Source organism: Eschrichtius robustus, chromosome 13 (genome assembly GCF_028021215.1).
Source record: "Eschrichtius robustus isolate mEscRob2 chromosome 13, mEscRob2.pri, whole genome shotgun sequence".
Taxonomy (NCBI): domain Eukaryota; kingdom Metazoa; phylum Chordata; class Mammalia; order Artiodactyla; family Eschrichtiidae; genus Eschrichtius; species Eschrichtius robustus.
The window spans coordinates 7,360,552-7,381,327 of record NC_090836.1 but is presented as its reverse complement, the minus strand read 5'-3'; the positions used below and the strand labels follow the sequence as shown (position 1 = coordinate 7,381,327).

The 20,776-nt window shown below is 37.3% G+C and overlaps 1 protein-coding gene across 1 annotated transcript; it reads left to right on the top strand.

Moving 5' to 3' along the window:
- Positions 1-3,943: 3,943 nt before the first annotated feature.
- Positions 3,944-19,893, top strand: LOC137775221 (vomeronasal type-2 receptor 26-like). Its single transcript, XM_068560886.1, is given in 5 exon segments — positions 3,944-4,056; positions 6,100-6,218; positions 6,221-6,345; positions 6,347-6,927; positions 19,560-19,893. Coding segments are annotated over 5 exon segments (1,272 nt in total).
- The last annotated feature ends 883 nt before the right edge of the window (positions 19,894-20,776 follow it).

The following is a 20,776-nucleotide window of genomic DNA, read 5'->3' as shown; positions in this document are numbered from 1 at the left end:
TCTCACCTACATTTTATTTTTTTGATGTCACAATTTACATATTTCTATCCATTAAAAAGCTATTGTAGCTATAACTGTTTTAAAATACACTTGTCCCTTAACCTTTATAGTAGAGTTAAGTAGTTAACACACAACCATATTACAATTAGAGCATTCTGAATGAAACTCTAAACTTACCTTTATCGGTGTGTTTGTATATTTTCATACTCTCATTTCATCTTGAAAAACATCTGTCAGTGTTTCTTTTAAGGCATGTCTAGTGGTGATAAACTCCCTCGGCTCTTGTTTCTTATGCAAAGTCTACCTCACCTTCTTTTCCTAAGGACTACCTTATTGGGTAAAGTATACTTGGTTGGCAGGTTTTTCCCAACACTTTGAATAGATCATTCCATTCTCTCCTGGCCTGCAAAGTTTCTTCTGAAATATCATGATAGCCTTATCAAGGTTCCTTTGTATGAGAGAATACTTTTCCTAAATTTTCCAATTTTTTTTCTCTTGCTGTTTTTAAAATTCTCTCTTTGTCTTTGGTTTTAGACAATTTTATTACAATGTGTTTTGGAGAAGATCATTTCAGATTGAAATTTTGGGATGACCTATTAATCTCATGAATTTACGTGTCCAAATCTCTCCCCAGGTTTGGCAAGTTCTTCTTTACATAGCCATTACTTCTTTACATAACTTTTTACCCTTTTTTCTCTTCTCTTTCTGGGACTCCAATTTTGCATATATTGTTTCCCTTATTGTTGTCCTATCAGTCCCATAGGCTTTATTTATTCCATTTCATCTTTTTTGTTTTTGCAACTCTGACTGGATAATTTCAAATGATCTGTCTTCACTTATTCTTTCTTCTGCTTGGTCCAGTCTGCTGTTGAAACTCTCTATTGAATTTTCAGTTCAGTGATTGTATTCCTCAGCTCCAAAATTTCTGTTTAATTCTTTTTTATGTCTTCTATCTCTTTGTCGAGCTTCTTATTTTGTTCTTGTTGCTTTCCTGATTTCACTAAACTGTTTTTCTGTGCTCTCTTGTAGCTTTCAGAGCTTCTTTAGAAGGATTATCTTGAATTCTTTGTTGAGCTATTTCTGTATCTTCATTTTTGGGGGTCAGTTACTGGAAGTTTATTGTGTTTCTTTTTATTTAATAAATTTATTTATTTTATTTATTTATTTTTGGCTGTGTTGGGTCTTCTTTGCTGCACGTGGGCTTTCTCTAGTTGCGGTGAGAGGGGGCTACTCTTCGTTGTGGTGTGCGGGCTTCTCATTGCAGTGGCTTCTCTTATTGCAGAGCATAGGCTCTAGGCATGTGGGTTTCAGTAATTGTGGCACACGGGCTCAATAGTTGTGGTTCATGGGCTTGGTTGCTCCGCAGCATGTGGGATCTTCCCAGACCAGTGGTTGAACCCATGTCCCCTGCATTGGCAGGTGGATTCTCAACCAGGGAAGCCCCTATTGTGTTTCTTTAGTGGTGTCATGTTTCTCTGATTCTTTGTGATCCTTGTAGCTTTGCATATGTAGCCCCCTCCTTCCAGCTTCTGCATTTAGGGCACACGGAGGAGAAACAGAGAGGAAAGTGGTCTTTTTATGCTTTTGGCCAATGATTCCTGGTGAGGAAACATTTGCTTAGGCTTATTTTGGTTCCACTGCGCCCTAGTGGTATAATGTGTAGTTTTGGCACCTAATTTTCTTGGAAGCATGTTTCAGTTTTTGTCTCTGTCACCTAATACTGCCTCAAAGAAATGAATTTTACACCCATAGCTCAAGGTGAGAAATTTCCTCACTGGGAAGCTGTCTGAGCAGCCATGTGACTCCTTTCTTCTTGTTTACACTATTGAGGACCTTCATATGGAGTCAAGGAAACCAGGAATCTTCTTCTTCCTCTTCTTTCCAGGCATGCTACATAATGAAACACTTTCCCTTGCTGGTATAGACAGTCCCAGCAGCTTCCTGTCTTCAAAAGGTACAAGCTCTCTTTATAAGTTATCACCAAATTGTAGAGAATGTGTCAAGCTTTCCCAAGAACAACTTCACCACCCTCCATTAGAATATAAGCTCCACAAGGACCTGGAACTAGTTAGTTGTTCATCACTGTATTCCTAGAGCATAGAACAGTTCAGACATCATAGGTGTTCAATATTTTTTTATTGAAAGAATAAAAAAATAAAATTGTATCAAGATTTTATTTGTTTTTAAAATCTTTAATACAGGTTGAATGACATCAGGTTTCAATTAACCAAATAACCTATAGTCTTGTGGTTCTAAACTGGTGGTCATTTGGCTCCCTTCCCACTGAGGTTATCTGGTAATGTCTGGAGACATTTTTGGTTATTACAACTCAGAGAGGGGTGCTACTGGCATCCAATGGGTAGAGACCAGGCATGATGCTAAACATTCTATGATGCAAAGGAGCAAATCAAAGAATTATCCAATTCAAAATGCCAATAGTGTCAAAGTTGAGAAACCTTGGATTAATATATTAATTATTTAATTATAAAAAACAAATTATTCAACTAACAAAACTGAATTATTTAAAAGATGCATTGTCATTTTCAGTTATCTAGACAAATTCCTGTTTTTAAAGACGTCTCTCAATTTTTGAATCACCTCAGTTTTTTCAGGACATTTTTTACAGACAATATGGATGTTTGATTGTTAAATGAAACGTTTAAAATAGGCATTTTAAACTTTATCCCAGAGGGCTTTTCAATGTGAATAAAATGACACTATGGCAAGTTAGTCCTTAGATTGTTGGGATAAGTTTTTACGCAGAAGACTTAACTATGACTCTGATGTTAACTATACTCTTGTTCATAAACTTCATAAATAATCTTTCATTATAAACTGAGCAAAAGAAATATGGACATGCAATAAATCTGAAGCCTCATCAATAGCATGCAAAGACTCATTTCATTTTCTTAGAGCGGATTCACTCTAAAGCATCTTAGTTGAAGTTTCTAATCCTTTCCTCCAACAATAAATAGCCTCATTTGTATTTCAGATTTATTATTGCAGAAACATATGGCTTAGAGAACTCCCCCATTATATGGTATTCTTAAATCTTTTCCTGGGGGTAGTATTCTTCTTTAATCTTATTCTTTAATATTGATTCTTTAATGCTTACAGAAAGCTATTTATTTAAAATTTAAATGACAGCTTTATTGAGATATAATTACATATCGACAAGTTCACTCTTACAAAAGTCATATATGGAAAGCCTATATCTAACATCATACTCAATGATTAAAAACTGAAAGCTTTCCCTCTAAGATCACATTAAAGGAATCATGCACTATGATCAAGTAGAATTTATGCCTGGAATGCAAGGATGGTTCAACAAACGCAAATCAATAAATGTGATACACCACATTAACAGAATGAAGGAGAGAAATCACCTGATCATTTCAATAGATGTAGAAAAAGCATTTGACACAATTCAACATTGTTTCATGATAAAAACTGTCAGCCAATTATGTATAGAAGGAACTTACCACAACACTATAAAGGCCATTTATGAAAAGTGAACATAGTGAAAAACTGAAAGATTTCCCTCTGAGATCCAGAACAAGGCTAGGTTGCCCACTATCACTTCTATTTAACATAGTACTGCAAGCAGGTGAGGTCAGCATGATGGCAGAACAAGAGCTCTTCTTCTTGAACCCCCTTCCCCCCCTCAGCAACAATAACTGGGCAGCCATCCACAGACAAAATTGCCTTTGTGGATGTTTTGGTATCCAGGTAGGAGACTGTGATGCCCCAGTTTTCTTGGTCAAGACTGATGAGGGCCATTTTGAGTATGCAGGCCCATGCCCAGGTGGGCTGACCCAGAAGGGCTCTGTATCCCTGTGGACTTGGCTATAGCATCACTTGGCATTGGTCCTTCCCCCGGCACCATATACTAAAGGGCTTGGGATGAGTCACACCTATCTGTGCCCACACGACAGTAAAGGCTATGGGCCCTGAAGTGGCCCATGACCTGGCTCCAGCCCCTCTCAGCCATGGTCTGGGAGCCCCTGGAGACAAGTCTGCCAAACTTAGTCCAACTGTAGATTCTGAAATGGCCCTGTAACTGGGCCATAGACCCTGCTAGCCATAGACCCCAAGCAGTCCTGTGGGCCCAGCGATCTGGAGGCAGACATGCCCGTCTGTGCCTCCAGAGATCCTGAAATAGACTTATATTTGGTTCCAGCCTGTCCTAGCCACAGTCCACTAGCAATCCTGCCAGCCCAGGGACCCAGTGGATACTGAATCCATAACATATGCCTAGTTATTTATTTACAAATATTTGTTATGCATTTCCTAGTTGTAGTAACTCTACTGAGTGCTGGGGACACAGTGGTTGTCAAATGGCATGCCTCTGCTTTCATGTAGGTTATGGCCTATTGAAGGGAGTATGTATTTAACACATGAACAAAAAAGTAAACATGTTATTGTAAATTGTGTTATGTGGTATAAAAGAAAAAATGGAGTCTTATGATAGAGAATTAGCATGGGATAGCTGATGTAGACAGGGTAGTCAGGGAAGATGTTTCTATGTGGTTGATATTTTTTTTTTAAATATTTGGTTGCACCGGGTCTTATTTACTTATTTATTTTTATATTTATTTTTGGCTGTGTTGGGTCCTCGTTTCTGTGCGAGGGCTTTCTCCAGTTGCGGCAAGCAGGGGCCACTCATCATCGTGGTGCGCGGGCCTCTCACTGTTGCGGCCTCTCGTTGCGGAGCACAGGCTCCAGACGCGCAGGCTCAGTAGTTGTGGCTCACGGGCCCAGTTGCTCTGCGGCATGTGGGATCCTCCCAGACCAGGGCTCGAACCCGTGTCCCCTGCATTAGCAGGCAGATTCTCAACCACTGCGCCACCAGGGAAGCCCTATGTGGTTGATATTTAAGCTACGATCTCAGTGATGAAATGGAACCAGCTTTTAAAGAGCAAAGTGAAAATGGTTCCAGGCAGAATACAGGCATATGTAAAAAAGTCTTTTAAGATAAATTTCAATCTTGTTATTATGGCCCATTGGCTTTTCATTAGCTGCTTATCATCCTCAATATACTTATTAAAACATTTCCACATACTATTGTAGTAGTCTGTTTAACGATACTGCTTCTCTATCCCCCTATCCTGAAGTTAGGTTTCCTGTGTTCTTCTTCTTGGACTCTCCAGTCCCTAGAGGTTCACGTTAAAGGAAAACATAAGAAAGCAAGAGGGAGAATGAGTGGAAGTGACACCAAACCTAGTAAGTTTTGATAATGATTATGAAGAAGTCATTGTTCCTAAAAGAAACTGACTTATATCACTCTTTTGGAAGGGAGATTAACAGCATAGAAGTGATCAATATTTTTTCAATATTTTTGGTAAAATTTTTGTAGAATGTAAACCCACATTTGCATATGTAATTGTCTTTCTAATTTAAAATGTACCATATGTAATTGTCCTTCAGATTGAATGAGGTCAGATCTTAATGCACAAAACTTAACACTTCACTGTTTGTTTTGAAATTTCTTCAAAATATTTACCTCTAAAATTTCTTCCTTTCATTGTTATTCTTTAAGCACTAAATAATGGTAAATCCCTTGTAAAACTGCTATCAAAATCAAGTTATAACCGTAAAGAAAGCACTTACTATAACATAGATACTCAATAAACATTAGGACTATCTATTTTCTAGGTTAATTAAATTAAAGCCCAGAAGCCTCAGAAGGTCTTCTCTCTTCCTTTCATACATTATCAAATACGATTTTATATAGTCTGTGTTTTTCCTTCATTGTTACTTTCTAAATTCTTGGCTCTCTTATTGTCCAATTCAACTCACTATTTCTGTATATTTTTGGATTTAAATGTATAATAGGTGATTTCTCTCCCATGAATGGAGGTGGTTATTTATTTTTCAATGTTATGATCTAATGAATGTAATTAGGTACATTTACCTCAGAATTCAAATATGTTTCTGTCCAAGATATATTTGCTTTATACATATATTTGGGAAATGACTGATGGACTATAATAAATCAAGCTGTATCCCTTTCAGATATGGATCAATGTATCAATATCCAAGATATTGAAGACCAATATTCAAATAAGCAATCAGTGCCTCCTCCAAATTATAACTTTTTTTGTCCCATGAATATCTTCTAGCAGCTGTTTTGGATTCTATGGCCATTAGTTCCTCTGTCCTTACTGCTCTGACTTTAGGACTATTTATCCAGTATTGAGACATACCCACTGTCAGAGCAAAAATCAAAATGTCGGTTATATCTTCCTCGTTTCCTTAATACTTTGCTTCCTCTGCTTTTTGACTTTACTTGGCTGTCCTAGCCTAGTTACCTGCATCCTAGGACGAACGTTCTTTGGAGTTATTTATATTCCCTGTGGTTATTTCTGCTATTTTAGCAAAGACCTTCATTGTGCTTGTAGCCTTCAAAGCCATGAAACAAGGAAACATGCTGCAAATATGGATGGTGACCCAATTCTCAAATACTATCATCTACAGTGGTTCCCTCATTCAAGTATGTATCTGCACAATCTGGCTGGGAACTTCTCCCCCTTTCCCTGACATTGACACACAATCAGAGTTGGACCTAATCATCCTTCAATGTAACGAGGGATCCGCTACTGCCTTCTACTGTGTTCTGGGTTACTTGGTCTTTCTAGCACTTCTGAGCTTGACTATTGCTTTTCTGGCCAGACAGCTACCAGACAATTTCAATGAGGCAAAAATAATCACATTCAGCATGCTGGTTTTCTGTAGTGTGTGGATTTCTTTCATACCCAGATATATAAGCACCAAAGGCAAGGCCACCGTGGCTTTGGAAACATTTTCCATCTTGGCTTCCAGTGCTGGTTTATTGGGTTGTATATTTCTCCCGAAGTGCTATGTGATCCGACTAAGATCAGACAGGAATTCAAGGGAAAAATTACCTCAACAAATTCCTCGCAAAAGGTAAAGGAATTAGTGTTAAAGTGGCATCATTGATATGAAATGAACAATACTATGGAAATATTATTTGGAAATATTCCAAAGGGTGGTATGAAATAAATGCATTTCATTTAAACAATAACAATTGCTCCTTAATCAAGTGGCACTATCATTGTGGCAACAAGTCACAGTGAAGAAAGCACTGGGGTCAGGTAGACCAATGTTCAAATTCAACACCCCTACTGACTGACTCTGTCAGTGTAACCAATTAACATTTCTTTGAATCACAGTTTTCTCATCTTTAAACAACATGTAGCAGGTTAACAAGTTAGAAAGGGCTAGAGTGAGAATTAAGTCATTTATGTGAAACTATAGTGGGTGCTCAAGAACATGCTTCCCTTCTGTTAGTCTTACTCTAGCTGTCTTTTCCCTTCTTATTTAAATAAAAATTGAATTTTAAGGAATTATAAGTTCTGGTAGTAGAAAGCTAGTGATGTCTAATTGTCCATCATTACACTACTCGTAGACACAAAACAATATGAAATTGGAGCTTTGGATGATTTAAATAGCATTCTTTATGCTTCCATAGGCCCAAGTGAAACATGGATCAAAGCTTAAACAAAACCCAGAGGGAAACAGAAGGAACTATTCAGGGAAAAAGACAATGCTTTATCAAAGATCCTGGTAACATCTAAGTGGAGAAACTTGACCTACTGAGAGAGAGGAACCGTCCTTCATGAAGAGGGTTGCTTTTGAATATAGTCATAACATTCAAATATCTTCTCTTTCATCTCTTCCCCACTGATATCTGATATCACTTACAATGGCATTGAAATGTGACCGTGGTTAGATGTGAATCAGGAGATGAGGTTTAAATCCAGTAAAGTAAGATAACGGTTGTAATTTAAAGGACCTGTAACTGTAGAATGATTCCTTCTGGGAGATGTAGTTTTTCAGTTACTTATTTATTTTTTTTGGCCAAGAAATTCCTTTGCACAGGTTATTTCTTATTTTCCAACGATAAACCAATCCCTCATATAAATCTTTAAAAGCAGAAGGCAGGTGGACTGGGAAGGGAATACTAGGAAGAGACCGGGCTGCCCTTTCTGTTGGCTCTTCTCAAGTGCCAGCTCATCATTTGAGTGTGCACATGGGCAAGTGTCTCCAACTTGATTTCTGGAGCTTAAATTGGAGTTTGCCACGGTGGTAATGGTCCCTGCAGAGGTATGGCGGCCATACCCCAAATAATAGAGGCATTGGAAATAACGGATGTTCAGAAATTGCTACACCAGGTAAATGTTTTTTTTTTTTAAATTGAAGTATCATTGATTTACAATATTATGTTAGTTTCAGGTGTACAACAAAGTGATTTGCTTATACATATATAGGTATATATCTATATTCTCTATTTTGATTCTTTTCCATTATAGTTTATTACAAGATATTGAATATAGTTCCCTGCTCTACACAGTAAATCCTTGTTATCTTTTATATATGGTAGTGTGCATCTGTTAATCACATGTTCCCCATTTATCCCTTCCCCCCTCCTTTAGGTAAATGTTTCTGTTTGCTTGATTTTTGGTTTGTTTGTTCTGACAGGAGTTATATGTCATTCAGACTTCTGGATCTTGAGAGGAATTGTGTTTGCATATAATATCGAACACAGTGCAACTGCAAGACTAGGGAACAGTGAATCAAAGATATTCTTAGCCTATCTCAATTCTCAGTGATCACCCATCTTTTTTCTTTTCATAGCAAAGTAGATTTCTAACTAAAAAATAAGATATAGTTCAACTCTTTGATTATGTTGGACTTAGTTGCTTCTATTTGGCCATAAAATTGGTAGAAAAAGGAGCAAATATTCCACTGGAATCTGCTCTGATGTAAATAAGCTAAATTATAGTCACAGTTTATGACCTGAAGATAATGGAAATGACTGTGTTGTAGAAGTTGTGTTGGAAAGTTTCTGCAACTATATTGTTCAATTGTTCACGAGAACATACCACTTAAAAAGGGAGAGAAGCTTAGTTTTAAAAAACTGGGAGGAAGATCAGCACTAGTATATGAATGTAAGGTCATGTTTTCTAGGGCAAATCTTTCTGTGTTGGGGTTGTATATCAACATAGTAGTAATGTATGGAATCGACAGAAGGAATAGAATATTTTCAGAAATATTTCCAATAAATGACATGAATTTAACCTTCCTGCAGGAGCTCAACCAAGTGTTTAAGTGAATGTTCATCAAAGAGATGTTTCAAACCAATTGTTCGCAAGTTGAAATGGATTGTAAATGGGTATGCTGTATGGCAATTGATGCATGGTTCATGGGGAATAACCCATCATCCAATGATCCTTTACACAGCATCTTAATTTATTATTTTGTAGCATATTATAATAAAAGTATAAATAATGTCCATATACCATATAGCTTTTTATTATATAAACACCTTTATATGACCACTTCGCTTAAGAAATATCAATAGATTTGAAGTTCCCTGTACGCTCTCTCCCATGAACATTCTGCTCCCTGCAGTTCTCTAGAGGGAAGCTCTACTCTAAATTTTGTGTTAATCATTTCGTTTTTAAAGTAGTTCTCCATCCCCAAATAATATGTTGTTGAAATTTTGACTGTTTATCAATTTTATATAAATGTATTATATGGTATGTGTTCTTATGTGACTTGTATTTCCTAAGTCTATTTTAAGGATTTATACATGTAGTTGGATACAGTATAGTTGTATTTCATCCTTTTTCATTGTTACATATTGTATCTCACTATGTAAGAATATAGCAGTAACTGGTGAATTCTCCTCGCAACAGATATTTGGACTGTTTCTTTTTTTTCCTATTGCAAAGATTGCTGTTTCTTCCATTCTTGTATAAATCCCCTGGTGCATACATATATCATTTCTCTAGAAGTGGAATTTCTGTATCATAAGGTATTTCTTTGCCAGGAAATATCAATTTATTTTCTAAATTCTTTTTGTAAGAATTTGAACTATCAATAGTTATTTATAAAATTTTGTATTGCACCACATCTTTATCAAAAGTTGGTCATTGTCACGCTCTTAATTTTGTCACTCTGAGATTATGAAATGGTATTATTTTTTTTTTTAACTTGCAATTACCTGATTTGTAATGAAATTGCTATTTTTACTTCTCTTTTTCTCTGGTTCAGTGATTTCACAACAATATGACTAAATGTGGATCTCCTTTTCTTTTCTTTTTTTTTAAATCCTGCCTAGGATATTCTGGCCTTTCTAAATATGTGAATTAAGTTTTACTATTTCAGGAAAATTCTCAAACATTATTGTTTCAAATATTTTGCCCCTTAGTCTCTATCTCCCCTTTTTGGGGTTGTAAAATAGATAGTCTTATTCTATGCCTCTTAAACTCTATTTTATATATATCTGATGTCTCAAACTCTATTTTCTGTTTTTCATCAAAAGGAAAAATTATATTTATCTCCATAAATGTCTTCAGCATTCAAAGTTCTTGACAAAATTCAATATTCATTCCTAATAAAAACCTTAGTAAATATGAATTGGTAATTCCTGAAACCAGCGTCTAATTTAAAGGGGAAATGCTACGAAATTCCCACTGAAGTCAAGAACAAGTCAAGAATGCTCACTATTTCCATTACTACTTAACACTGTATTGGAAATATGGGCCAACACAACTTTTTAAAAAAGAAAATAACTAGAAACATGACAATGGGAAAAGAAGGTATAGAACTATCTCTATTGGTGGATAATGTGGTAATATACCAGGAATATCTAAGAAAACCAATGATGCAAATAATAAAAATGTTTAGTAAGATAGTAGAATAGAAAATTAATATACAAAAGCAATACATATACAAGTAACCAGTTAGAAGTACTATGAAAGAGAAAGCACTATTTATGACAGCAATAAATAAGATGTAATTCCTAAGAATAAAATAACAAGATACGTGAAAAACCAATATGAGAAAAACTTTAGCACTTTCTTGGAAGTTGGCATGAACAAATGGAAAGATATCCCTTGTTTGTGAATGTCAATTCTCCTTAAATTAATGTAGAAATTCAGCACAATCTCAACACAAATAGCATACTTTTTTCCCTTGAACAAAACAGATTGATTCTACAGTCTATATTGTAAGAAACTTGCTAGAATACATAAGAACACTTAGAAAAGAGCCATGAATGGGAAATAGTCCTTCCAGATATTAAAGCATATTATAAAACCTTTGTATTTTAAACACTGTGATACTGACACAAAAGTAGACACACAGACGAATGGAATAAACAAAAATTCAGAAATTAATACAAGTACATAAAAACATAAAAGCACCAACTCAAAATTGAGTTTTCAATAAATGAAATTGGAAGAACTAAGTAGCCATTTGGAAAGATAGTAAAATTGGATCCATAAGTCAAACACCAGAATAAATTCCAAATAGGTAAGAAATCGAAATACAAAAAATAAAACCATACAAGTACAAGAAGAAAACATAAGTGAAGTTTTATATATCCCAAGTCAGAACTTAGCTATGACTAATTCCAACTTAAAATATATACTACATAACACATATTAAAACACTATAACTAGTGATAAATGGCAAATAACAAAATGAGAGAAAAATATTTGCAAAATATACCATACATAGAGAACTAGTATAAAGAGTTCTTAAAGAAAAAAAGTCCAGTGATACCCTGATGGTGAGGATACTTAGTCTCTAGATAGTGTTTCCCTAGATGGCAAGGACACTTAATCCTTAGATGCATCATTTCTCACTAAAATGAACTAGATGTTCTTGGAGAAATGGATGATTCTAGGTCTGAGACAGGGAAGGTACAAGGTGTTCCTGGTCCATCTTTTGTGTGTGTGTGTGCCAGAAAGCAAGATTGTGTTTAAAGACCAATGGAGACGTTAAAAGGACAAGAGAACCAACTTGAAGGGATGTGTGTTGGCCAAATTTGGAAAATTTTAAGCATAAAGGGAATTCCCTGGCAGTCCAGTGGTTAGGATTCCACACTTTCACTGTGGAGGGCGTGGGTTCAGTCCCTGGTTGGGGAACTAAGATCTGGCAAGATGTGCGGCCAAAAAAAAAAAAAAGTTAAGCATAAAAAAACCCATAATGGATTATGAAATATTAAATTAGAAAAGAATCTATGAGTCCATAATGTTACTCAGAGTATAGGGAGAGGAGGAAAAGGGCAGGGGAGCTCTTCCTTTTGGAAGAATGCCAGATAATAAATATGCAAGGAATGACAGAATTAGAAAATTGTGGTTTTGCATCAATCTCCAGTTTTAATAATTGCTACAGGCAGGAATCATCAGTGGATTTTGCAGTAATTGGGAGAAAGTTGCTGGGCAGTTAGCCATGTGAATATACTGGGAACAGCATTGCAGGCAGAGGGGCTAGCAAGTGGTTAAAATTAGGCAGAAGTAAGCAGGACGTGGATAATGCCAAAGAGGGTCATAGAGGAGGAGTACAGTGGGGGAAAGGGGGAGAGGAGGAGGGGGAAATTAGGTGGCTACATCATGTGGAGACTGAGGCCATTGTAAAGACTGGCTTTTTGTCAGACTGAAATGGAGAACAATTACATGGTTTTGAGCAAAAGACTGATACAATCTGACTTAAGTTTCAAGAAACGTCACTCAAAATAGTCTGGAGGGAGACAAGGAGAAATAAGAATAAGAATGAGAAGCAGCAGCACATTTAAAATTTTTAAATTTTATTGGAGTAGATGTAATTTACAATGTTGTGTTAGTTTCAGGTGTATAGCAAAGTGATTCAGTTATATGTATGCATATATTCATTTTTTTTAAGATTATTTTCTCATATAGGTTATCACAGAATACTGAGTAGAGTTCCCTGTGCTATACAGTAGGCCCTTGTTGGTTATCTATCTTACTTTTTTTTTTTTTAATTAATTAATTAATTTATTTATTTATTTTTGGCTGTGTTGGGTCTTCATTTCTGTGCGAGGGCTTTCTCTAGTTGTGGCAGGCGGGGACCACTCTTCATCACGGTGCGCGGGCCTCTCACTGTCGCGGCCTCTCTTGTTGCGGGGCACAGGCTCCAGATGCGCAGGCTCAGTAATTGTGGCTCACGGGCCCAGTTGCTCCGCGGCATGTAGGATCCTCCCAGACCAGGGCTCGAACCCGTGTCTCCTGCATTGGCAGGCAGATTCTCAACCGCTGCGCCACCAGGGAATCTCGGTTATCTATCTTATATATAGTAATATGTGTGTGTTCATCCCAAGCGCCTGAATTATCCCACCCCCCCCAACGCTGTTACCCCTTTGGTAACCATAAGTTTGTTTTGGATACCTGTAAGTCTGTTTCTGTTTTATAAATAAGTTCATTTGTATCTCTTTTTTAAAATTAAATTCCACATATGAGTGATATCACATGATGTTTGTCTTTCTCTGTCTGACTTACTTCACTTAGCATCAGAATCTCTAGGTCCATCCATGTTGCTGCAAATGGCATTATTTCATTCTTTTTTTATGGCTCAGTAATATTCCATTATATATAAATGTGCCACATCTTCTTTATCCATTCATCTATTGATGGACACTTAGGTTGCTTCCATGTCCTGGCTATTGTACATAGAGCTGCAATGAACATTGTGGTACATGACTCTTTTTGAATTATGGTTTTCTCAGGGTATATGCCCAGTAGTGGGATTGTTGGGTCATATGGTAGTTCTATTTTTAGTTTTTTAAGGAACCTCCATACTGTTCTCCATAGTGGCTGTATCAATTTACATTCCCACCAACAGTGCAAGAAGGTTCCCTTTTCTCCACACCCTCTCTAGCATATATTGTTTGTAGATTTTTTGATGATGGCCATTCTGACTGGTGTGAGGTGATACCTCATTGTAGTTTTGATTTGCATTTCTCTAATGATTAGTGATGTTGAGCATCTTTTCATGTGCCTCTTGGCCATCTGTATGTCTTCTTTGGTGAAATGTTTATTTAGGTCTTCCACCCATTTTAAAATTGAATTGTTTGTTTTTTTGATACTGTGCTCCATGAGCTGTTTGTATATATTGGAGAATAATGCTTTGTCAGTTGCTTCATTGTCAAATATTTTCTTCCATTCTGACGGTTGTCTTTTGGTCTTGTTTATGGTTTCCTTTGCTGTGCAAAAGCTTTTAAGTTTCATTAGGTCCCATTTGTGTTTTTAAATTTTATTTCCATTACTCTAGGAGGTGGGTCAAAAAGGATCTTGCTGTGATTTATGTCATAAAGTGTTCTGCCTATGTTTTCCTCTAAGAATTTTATAGTGTCTGCCTTACATTTAGGTCTTTGATCCATTTTAAGTTTATTTTTGTGTATAGAGAATTGTTCTAACTTCATTCTTTTACATGTAGCTGTCCAGTTTTCCCAGCACCACTTACTGAAGAGTCTGTCTTTTCTCCATTGTATATTCTTGCCTCCTTTGTCAAAGATAAGGTGACCATATGTGTGTGGGTTTATCTCTGGGCTTTTTATCCTGTTCCATTGATTTATATTTCTGTTTTTGTGCCAGTACCATACTGTCTTGATTACTGTAGCTTTGTAGTATAGTCTGAAGTCCAGGAGCCTGATTCCTCCAGCTCCGTTTTTCTTTCTCAAGATTGCTTTGGCTATTCGGGGTCCTTTGTGTTTCCATACAAATTGTAACTTTTTTTGTTCTAGTTCTGTGAAAAATGCCATTGATAATTTGATAGGGATTGCACTGAATCTGTAGATTGCTTTGGGTAGTACAGTCATTTTCACAATGTTGATTCTTCCAATCCAAGAACATGGTATATCTCTCCATCTGTTGGTATCATCTTTAATTTCTTTCATCAGTGTCTTATAGTTTTCTGCATACAGGTCTTTTGCCTCCTTAGGTAGGTTTATTCCTAGGTATTTTATTCCTTTTGTTGCAATGGTAAATGGAAGTGTTTCCTTAACTTCTCTTTCTGATTTTTCATTGTTACTGTATAGGAAGGCGAGATATTTCTGTCCATTAATTTTGTATCCTGCTACTTTACCAAATTCATTGATTAGCTCTAGTAGTTTTCTGGTAGCATCTTTACAGTTCTCTGTGTATAGTATCATGTCATCTGCAAACAGTGACAGCTTTACTTCTTTTCCAATTTGGATTCCTTTTATTTCTTTTTCTTCTCTGATTGCTGTGGCTAAAACTTCCAAAACTATGTTGAATAATAGTGGTGAGAGTGGGCAGCCTTGTCTTGTTGCTGATCTTGGAGGAAATGCTTTCAGTTTTTCACATTGAGAATGATGTTTGCTGTGGGTTTGTCATATATGGCTTTTATTATGTTGAGGTAGGTTCCCTCTATGCCCACTTTCTGGAGAGTTTTTATCATAAATGGGTGTTGAATTTTGTCAAAATCTTTTTCTGCATATATTGAGATTATCATATGGTTTTTATCCTTCAATTTGTTAATATGGTGTATCACATTTATTGATTTGTGTATATTGAAGAATCCTTGCATTCCTGGGATAAACCACACTTGATCATGGTGTATGATCCTTTTAATGTGCGGTTGGATTCTGTTTGCCAGTATTTTGTTGAGGAATTTTGCATCTATGTTCATCAGTGATATTGGCCTGTAATATTCTTTTTTTGTAGTATCTTTGTCTGGTTTTGGTATCAGGGTGATGGTGGCCTCATAGAATGAGCTCTGGAGTGTTCCTCCCTCTGCTATATTTTGGAAGAGTTTGAGAAGGATAGGTGTTAGCTCTTCTCTAAATTTTTGATAAACTTCGCCTGTGAAGCCATCTGGTCCTGGGCTTTTGTTTGTTGGAAGATTTTTAATCACAGTCTCAATTTCAGTGCTTGTGATTGGTCTGTTCATGTATTCTATTTTTTCTGGTTCAGTCTTGGAAGGTTGTACTTTTCTAAGAATTTGTCCATTTCTTCCAGGTTGTCCATTTTATTGGCATATAGTTGCTTCTAGTAGTCTCTCATGATCATTTGTATTTCTGCAGTGTCAGTTGTTACTTCTCTTTTTTCAATTCTAATGAGGTTGATTTCAGTCTTCTCCCTTTTTTTGCTGATGAGTCTGGCTAATGGTTTATCAATTATGTTTATCTTCTCAAAAAACCAGCTTTTAGTTTTGTTGATCTTTGCTATCATTTCCTTCATTTCTCTTTCATTTATTTCTGATCTGATCTTTATGATTTCTTTCCTTCTGCTAACTTTGGGGTTTTTTTTGTTGTTGTTGTTGTTCTTTCTCTGACTGCTTTAGGTGTAAGGTTAGGTTGTTTATTTGAGATTTTTCTTGTTTCTTGAGGTAGGACTGTATTGCTGTAAACTTCCTTCTTAGAACTGCTTTTGGTGAATCCCATAGGATTGAGGTCATTGTGTTTTCATTGTCATTTATTTCTAGGTAATTTTTGATTTCCTCTTTGATTTCTTCAGTGATCTTTTGTTGTTTAGTAGTGTATTGTTTAGCCTCCATGTGTTTGTATTTTTTACAGTTTTTTTTCCTGTAATTGATATTTAGTCTTATAGCATTGCTGTCAGAAAAGATGCTTGATACAATTTCAAGTTTCTTAAATTTACTGAGGCTTGATTTGTGACCCAAGATGTGATATATCCTGGAGAATGTTCCATGTGCACTTTCGAAGAAAGTGTATTCTGTTGTTCTTGGATGGAATATCCTATAAATATCAATTAATGCCATCTGGTCTAATGTGTCATTTAAGCTTGTGTTTCCTTATTTATTTTCTGTTTGGATGCTCTGTCCATTCGTGTAAGTGGGGTGTTAAGGTCACCTACTATTATTGTTTTAGTGTCAATTTCCCCTTTTATGGCTGTTAGCATTTGCCTATGTATTGAGGTGCTCCTATGTTGGGTGCATAGATATTTACAATTGTTATATCTTCTTCTTGGATTGATCCTTTGATCATTATATAGTGTCCTTTCTTTTCTCTTGTAATAGTCTTTATTTTAAAGTCTATTTCGTCTGATATGAGTATTGCTACTCCAGGTTTCTTTTGATTTCCATTTGCATGGAATATTTTTTTCCATCCCCTCACTTTCAGCCTGTATGTGTCCCGAGGTCTGAAGTGGGTCTCTTGTAGACAGCATATATACAGGTCTTGTTTTTGTATCCATTCAGCCAGTCTGTGTCTTTTGTTTGGGGCATTTAATCCATTTACATTTTAGGTAATTATTGATATTTATGTTTTTTACCATTTTCTTAATTGTTTTGTGTTTGTTTTTGTAAGTCTTTTCCTTCTCTTGTGTGTCCTGCCTAGAAAAGTTCCTTAGGAATTTTTTGTAAAGCTGGTTTGGTGGTGCTGAATTCTCTCAACTTTTGCTTGTCTGTAAAACTTCTGATTTCTCCATTGAATCTGAATAAGATCCTTACTGGGTAGAGTGATCTTGGTTGTAGGTTTTTCCCTTTCATCACTTTAAATATATCTTGCAACTCTCTTCTGGCCTGTAGAGTTTCTGCTGAAAGATCAGCTGTTAACCTTATGGGGATTCCCTTGGATATTATTTATTGTTTTTCCCTTGCTGCTTTTAATATTTTTTCTTTGTGTTTAATTTTTGTTAGTGTGATTAACATGTGTCTTGATGTGTTTCTCCATGGGTTTATCCTGTATGAGACTCTCTGTGCTTCCTGGACTTGATTGACTATTTTCCCATGTTGGGGAAGTTTTTGACTGTAGTCTCTTCAAATATTTTCTCAGACCTGTTCTTTTTTTCTTCTTCTTCTTCTGGGACGCCTGTAATTCGAATGTTGGTGTGCTTAATATTGTCCCAGAACTCCCTGAGACTGTCCTCTGTTCTTTTCATTCTTTTTTCTTTATTCTGCTCTGTGCAGTTATTTCCACCATTCTGTCTTCCAGCTCACTTATCTGTTCTTCTGCCTCAGTTATTCTGCCATTGATTCCTTCTCGAGTGTTTTAAATTTCAGTTATTGTGTTGCTCATTACTGTTTGTTTGCTCTTTAGTTCTTCTAGGTCCTTGTTAAATGTTTCTTGTATTTTCTCCATTCTAGTTCCAAGATTTTGGATCACCTTTACTATCATCACTCTGAATTCTTTTTCAGGTAGTTTGCCTATTTCCTCTTCATTTATTTGGTCTTGTGGGTTCTTATCTTGCTCCTTTGCCTGCAAGATATTTTTCTGTCTTCTCATTTTGTCTAATTTACAGTATTTGAGGTCTCCTTTCCACAGGGTCGTATTTCCTCTTGCTTCTGATCTCTGCCCCCAGTGGTGAGGTTGGTCCAGTGGCTTGTGTAGGGTTCCTGGTGGGAGGGACTGGTGCCTGCATTCTGGTGGGTGGAGCTGAGTCTTTTCCCTCTGATTAGCAGGGCCGTGTCAGGTGGTGTGTTTTGGGGTGTCTGTGAGCATAGTATGACTTTAGGTATTCTGTGTGCCAATGGCTGAGTTTGTGTTCCTGTCTTCTTTGTTGTTTGGTGTGAGGCATCCAGCACTGGGAGCTGCTGGCAGTTGGGTGGAGCCGGGTCTTTGATTCAGATAGAGGGCTCTGTGAGAGCTCTCAGCGATTAAGCTTCCCTGAGGCCAGGAATTCTCTAGTAGTCCAGGCTTCTGGACTCAGTGCTCTCACCCCAGAGCCTCAGGCCCGACTTCTGGTCGAGGGACCAAGACCCCACAAGTCACTCATCCCAGCAATAAAGGGGATTAAAAAAAAAAAAAGACTAACAAAACCCCAACAAATGGTAAAAAGTACAATCAAACAAAGAAAAACATTAGCAAGGAAACACACACATACATAAAAGAAACAAAAACAGAGCAAAATAAAACAAAAAGCAAGAGAACAACCAGACAAATAGAAGAACTCAAAACCAAAATCAATTAGGATTAAAACTAACAAAAACACATAACCTAAAAGCAAAACCAAAGCAGTGTGCCAACTGAAGAATACAGCAAGGAAACAGAATAAACTGATAAAAGTGATTTAAAAATAATAATAAAAATAAAAAGGGAAAAAACAGAACAACAGGAAAGCAAAGTAGAAATATGGAAATATATATATATAAAGAGAAATATATTAAAGAAAAAGAAGAACAAAAAATAAGGGGAAAGAACACAGAACAACAGAAAAGCAAAGTTAAAAAGAAATATATATAAAAAAATAAGTCATAAAAATGGCAATCCCAAAAGACTAAAATAAAATAAAATAAAACAACAAACAAAAAAAAAAAAGAAAGAAAGAAGGGAAGAAAAAGAAACCAAAAAAAGCAAGCCAGAACCAATAACAGAAAGAATCAAAACATAATAAAATTAATAGTAAAAATTATGTTTCCCTGGAGTCTCCTCTTTAAGTGTCCTTGCATACACTGTGAGCCACAGCTCACCTCCACCTCCCCAAGAGGCTCTCCTCTGCCTCTGGGTTGGTCTCTGGACCTGCTGTGGGCCCTGTGCGGACCACTCAGACTCTGATCTGGCCTAATTCCTGCGTTTGTTTGCCCCCATAGTCCATAGTTGCCAGAGCTAGACCATTTTCATTTGTGGGAAGGCTCACTGTCTACTCAGATATTCCATAGACACATGGTCTACCTAGTTGATCTCAGGGATTTAATCTGCAGCTTGTACAGCTGATGGAAAGATTTTCAATCATCTTCCTTAGTCACCCTGTCCCTGGGGTTCAGCTTTGGTTTTATCCCCACTTCTGTGTGTGGTTCACCCACAGGAGTCTGGTCCTGAGGCTGCCTTGGAGCTCTTGGGTCTGCCCCTGTGAGGACCAGGCACAGAGGTGGTATGACTGCTTGAATCGCGGGACCCCCGGCAGTGCCAAATGTGCAGGGAAGCCGGAGGCCATGGGTGTAAGAGATATGGCCCTAGTGAGGGCCTTTTCTGGCGCCTGGAGTAAAGCACATGAGGGTCAGCCCTGGCTGGGCTTTTTCTGGCACCCATCAGCCAGCGCACAAGAGCCAGCCCTGAGTGGGCTTCTTTTACTGTCATCAGCAGGTGCTGGCATGTGGGGAGAGAGAGGTTACAATAGTGGCTCCTCCCCCTGTGTGTGACTCAGCAATAGCACCCTGCTTCCATGGCAGTCCAGGCTTCCTCCATAGGCATCCCTGCTGTGGATTTCCTCCCTCCCATCCCCTCAGTCCATCTCCCCACAGTCAACAGAAGTTCTTGCTCTGGGCCTGTTCTCCAGTGCCCACACACCAGCTCCCAGCCCCCTTGCACACCAGCGAACACACATCCCAATCTGGGGCACATAGGACCACGGTATGGACCATCTGTGTATTTCTCACTCTGTCCCGTCTGCCACAGATTGGATGCTTCACCCTCTTCCAACAGCCTCAAATGCTTCTCTTCTGTCCCAATTGATTTCCGCATCAGAGAGGGGTTTCCCTGAATTCGGGTATCTCTCCTCTGCTTCAGCTCCCCCACCCAGGGGTGCAGGTCCCATCCCACTTCCTCTCCTTCTCTTTTTCTCTTCTTTTTTCCATCCTACCCAGTTATGTAGGGATCTTTATAGTCCTTTCCAGTGTCCAGGGTCTTCTTCTAGTTTTCAGCTGATGTTCTGTGAGAATTGTTCCATCTACAGATGTATTCCTGATGCATCCACGGAGAGAGATGAACTCCACATCCACCTGCTCCTCCGCCATCTTGATTCTCTCGAGAAGGTACTTTACTTATTTTCAGTTTTTATATTTCATTGACTAGTAAAATTACAACCTTAGTAATGAATTTAAATTTCTGGCACACCCAATAACTCCCTTGGAAATAGTTGAAATGGGCTTCAATGCATTCATGGGTACAGATTGTGTAAAAAGAAACGATGCACAGAGGATAGGGGAGAAATAAAAGCTTGTTTCAGCAAAGCAAGATAAATTGCTGAGAAATAGTTAAGAATCATTATACTGGTAGCTAGAACCCTTATTTAGAATTCTAATA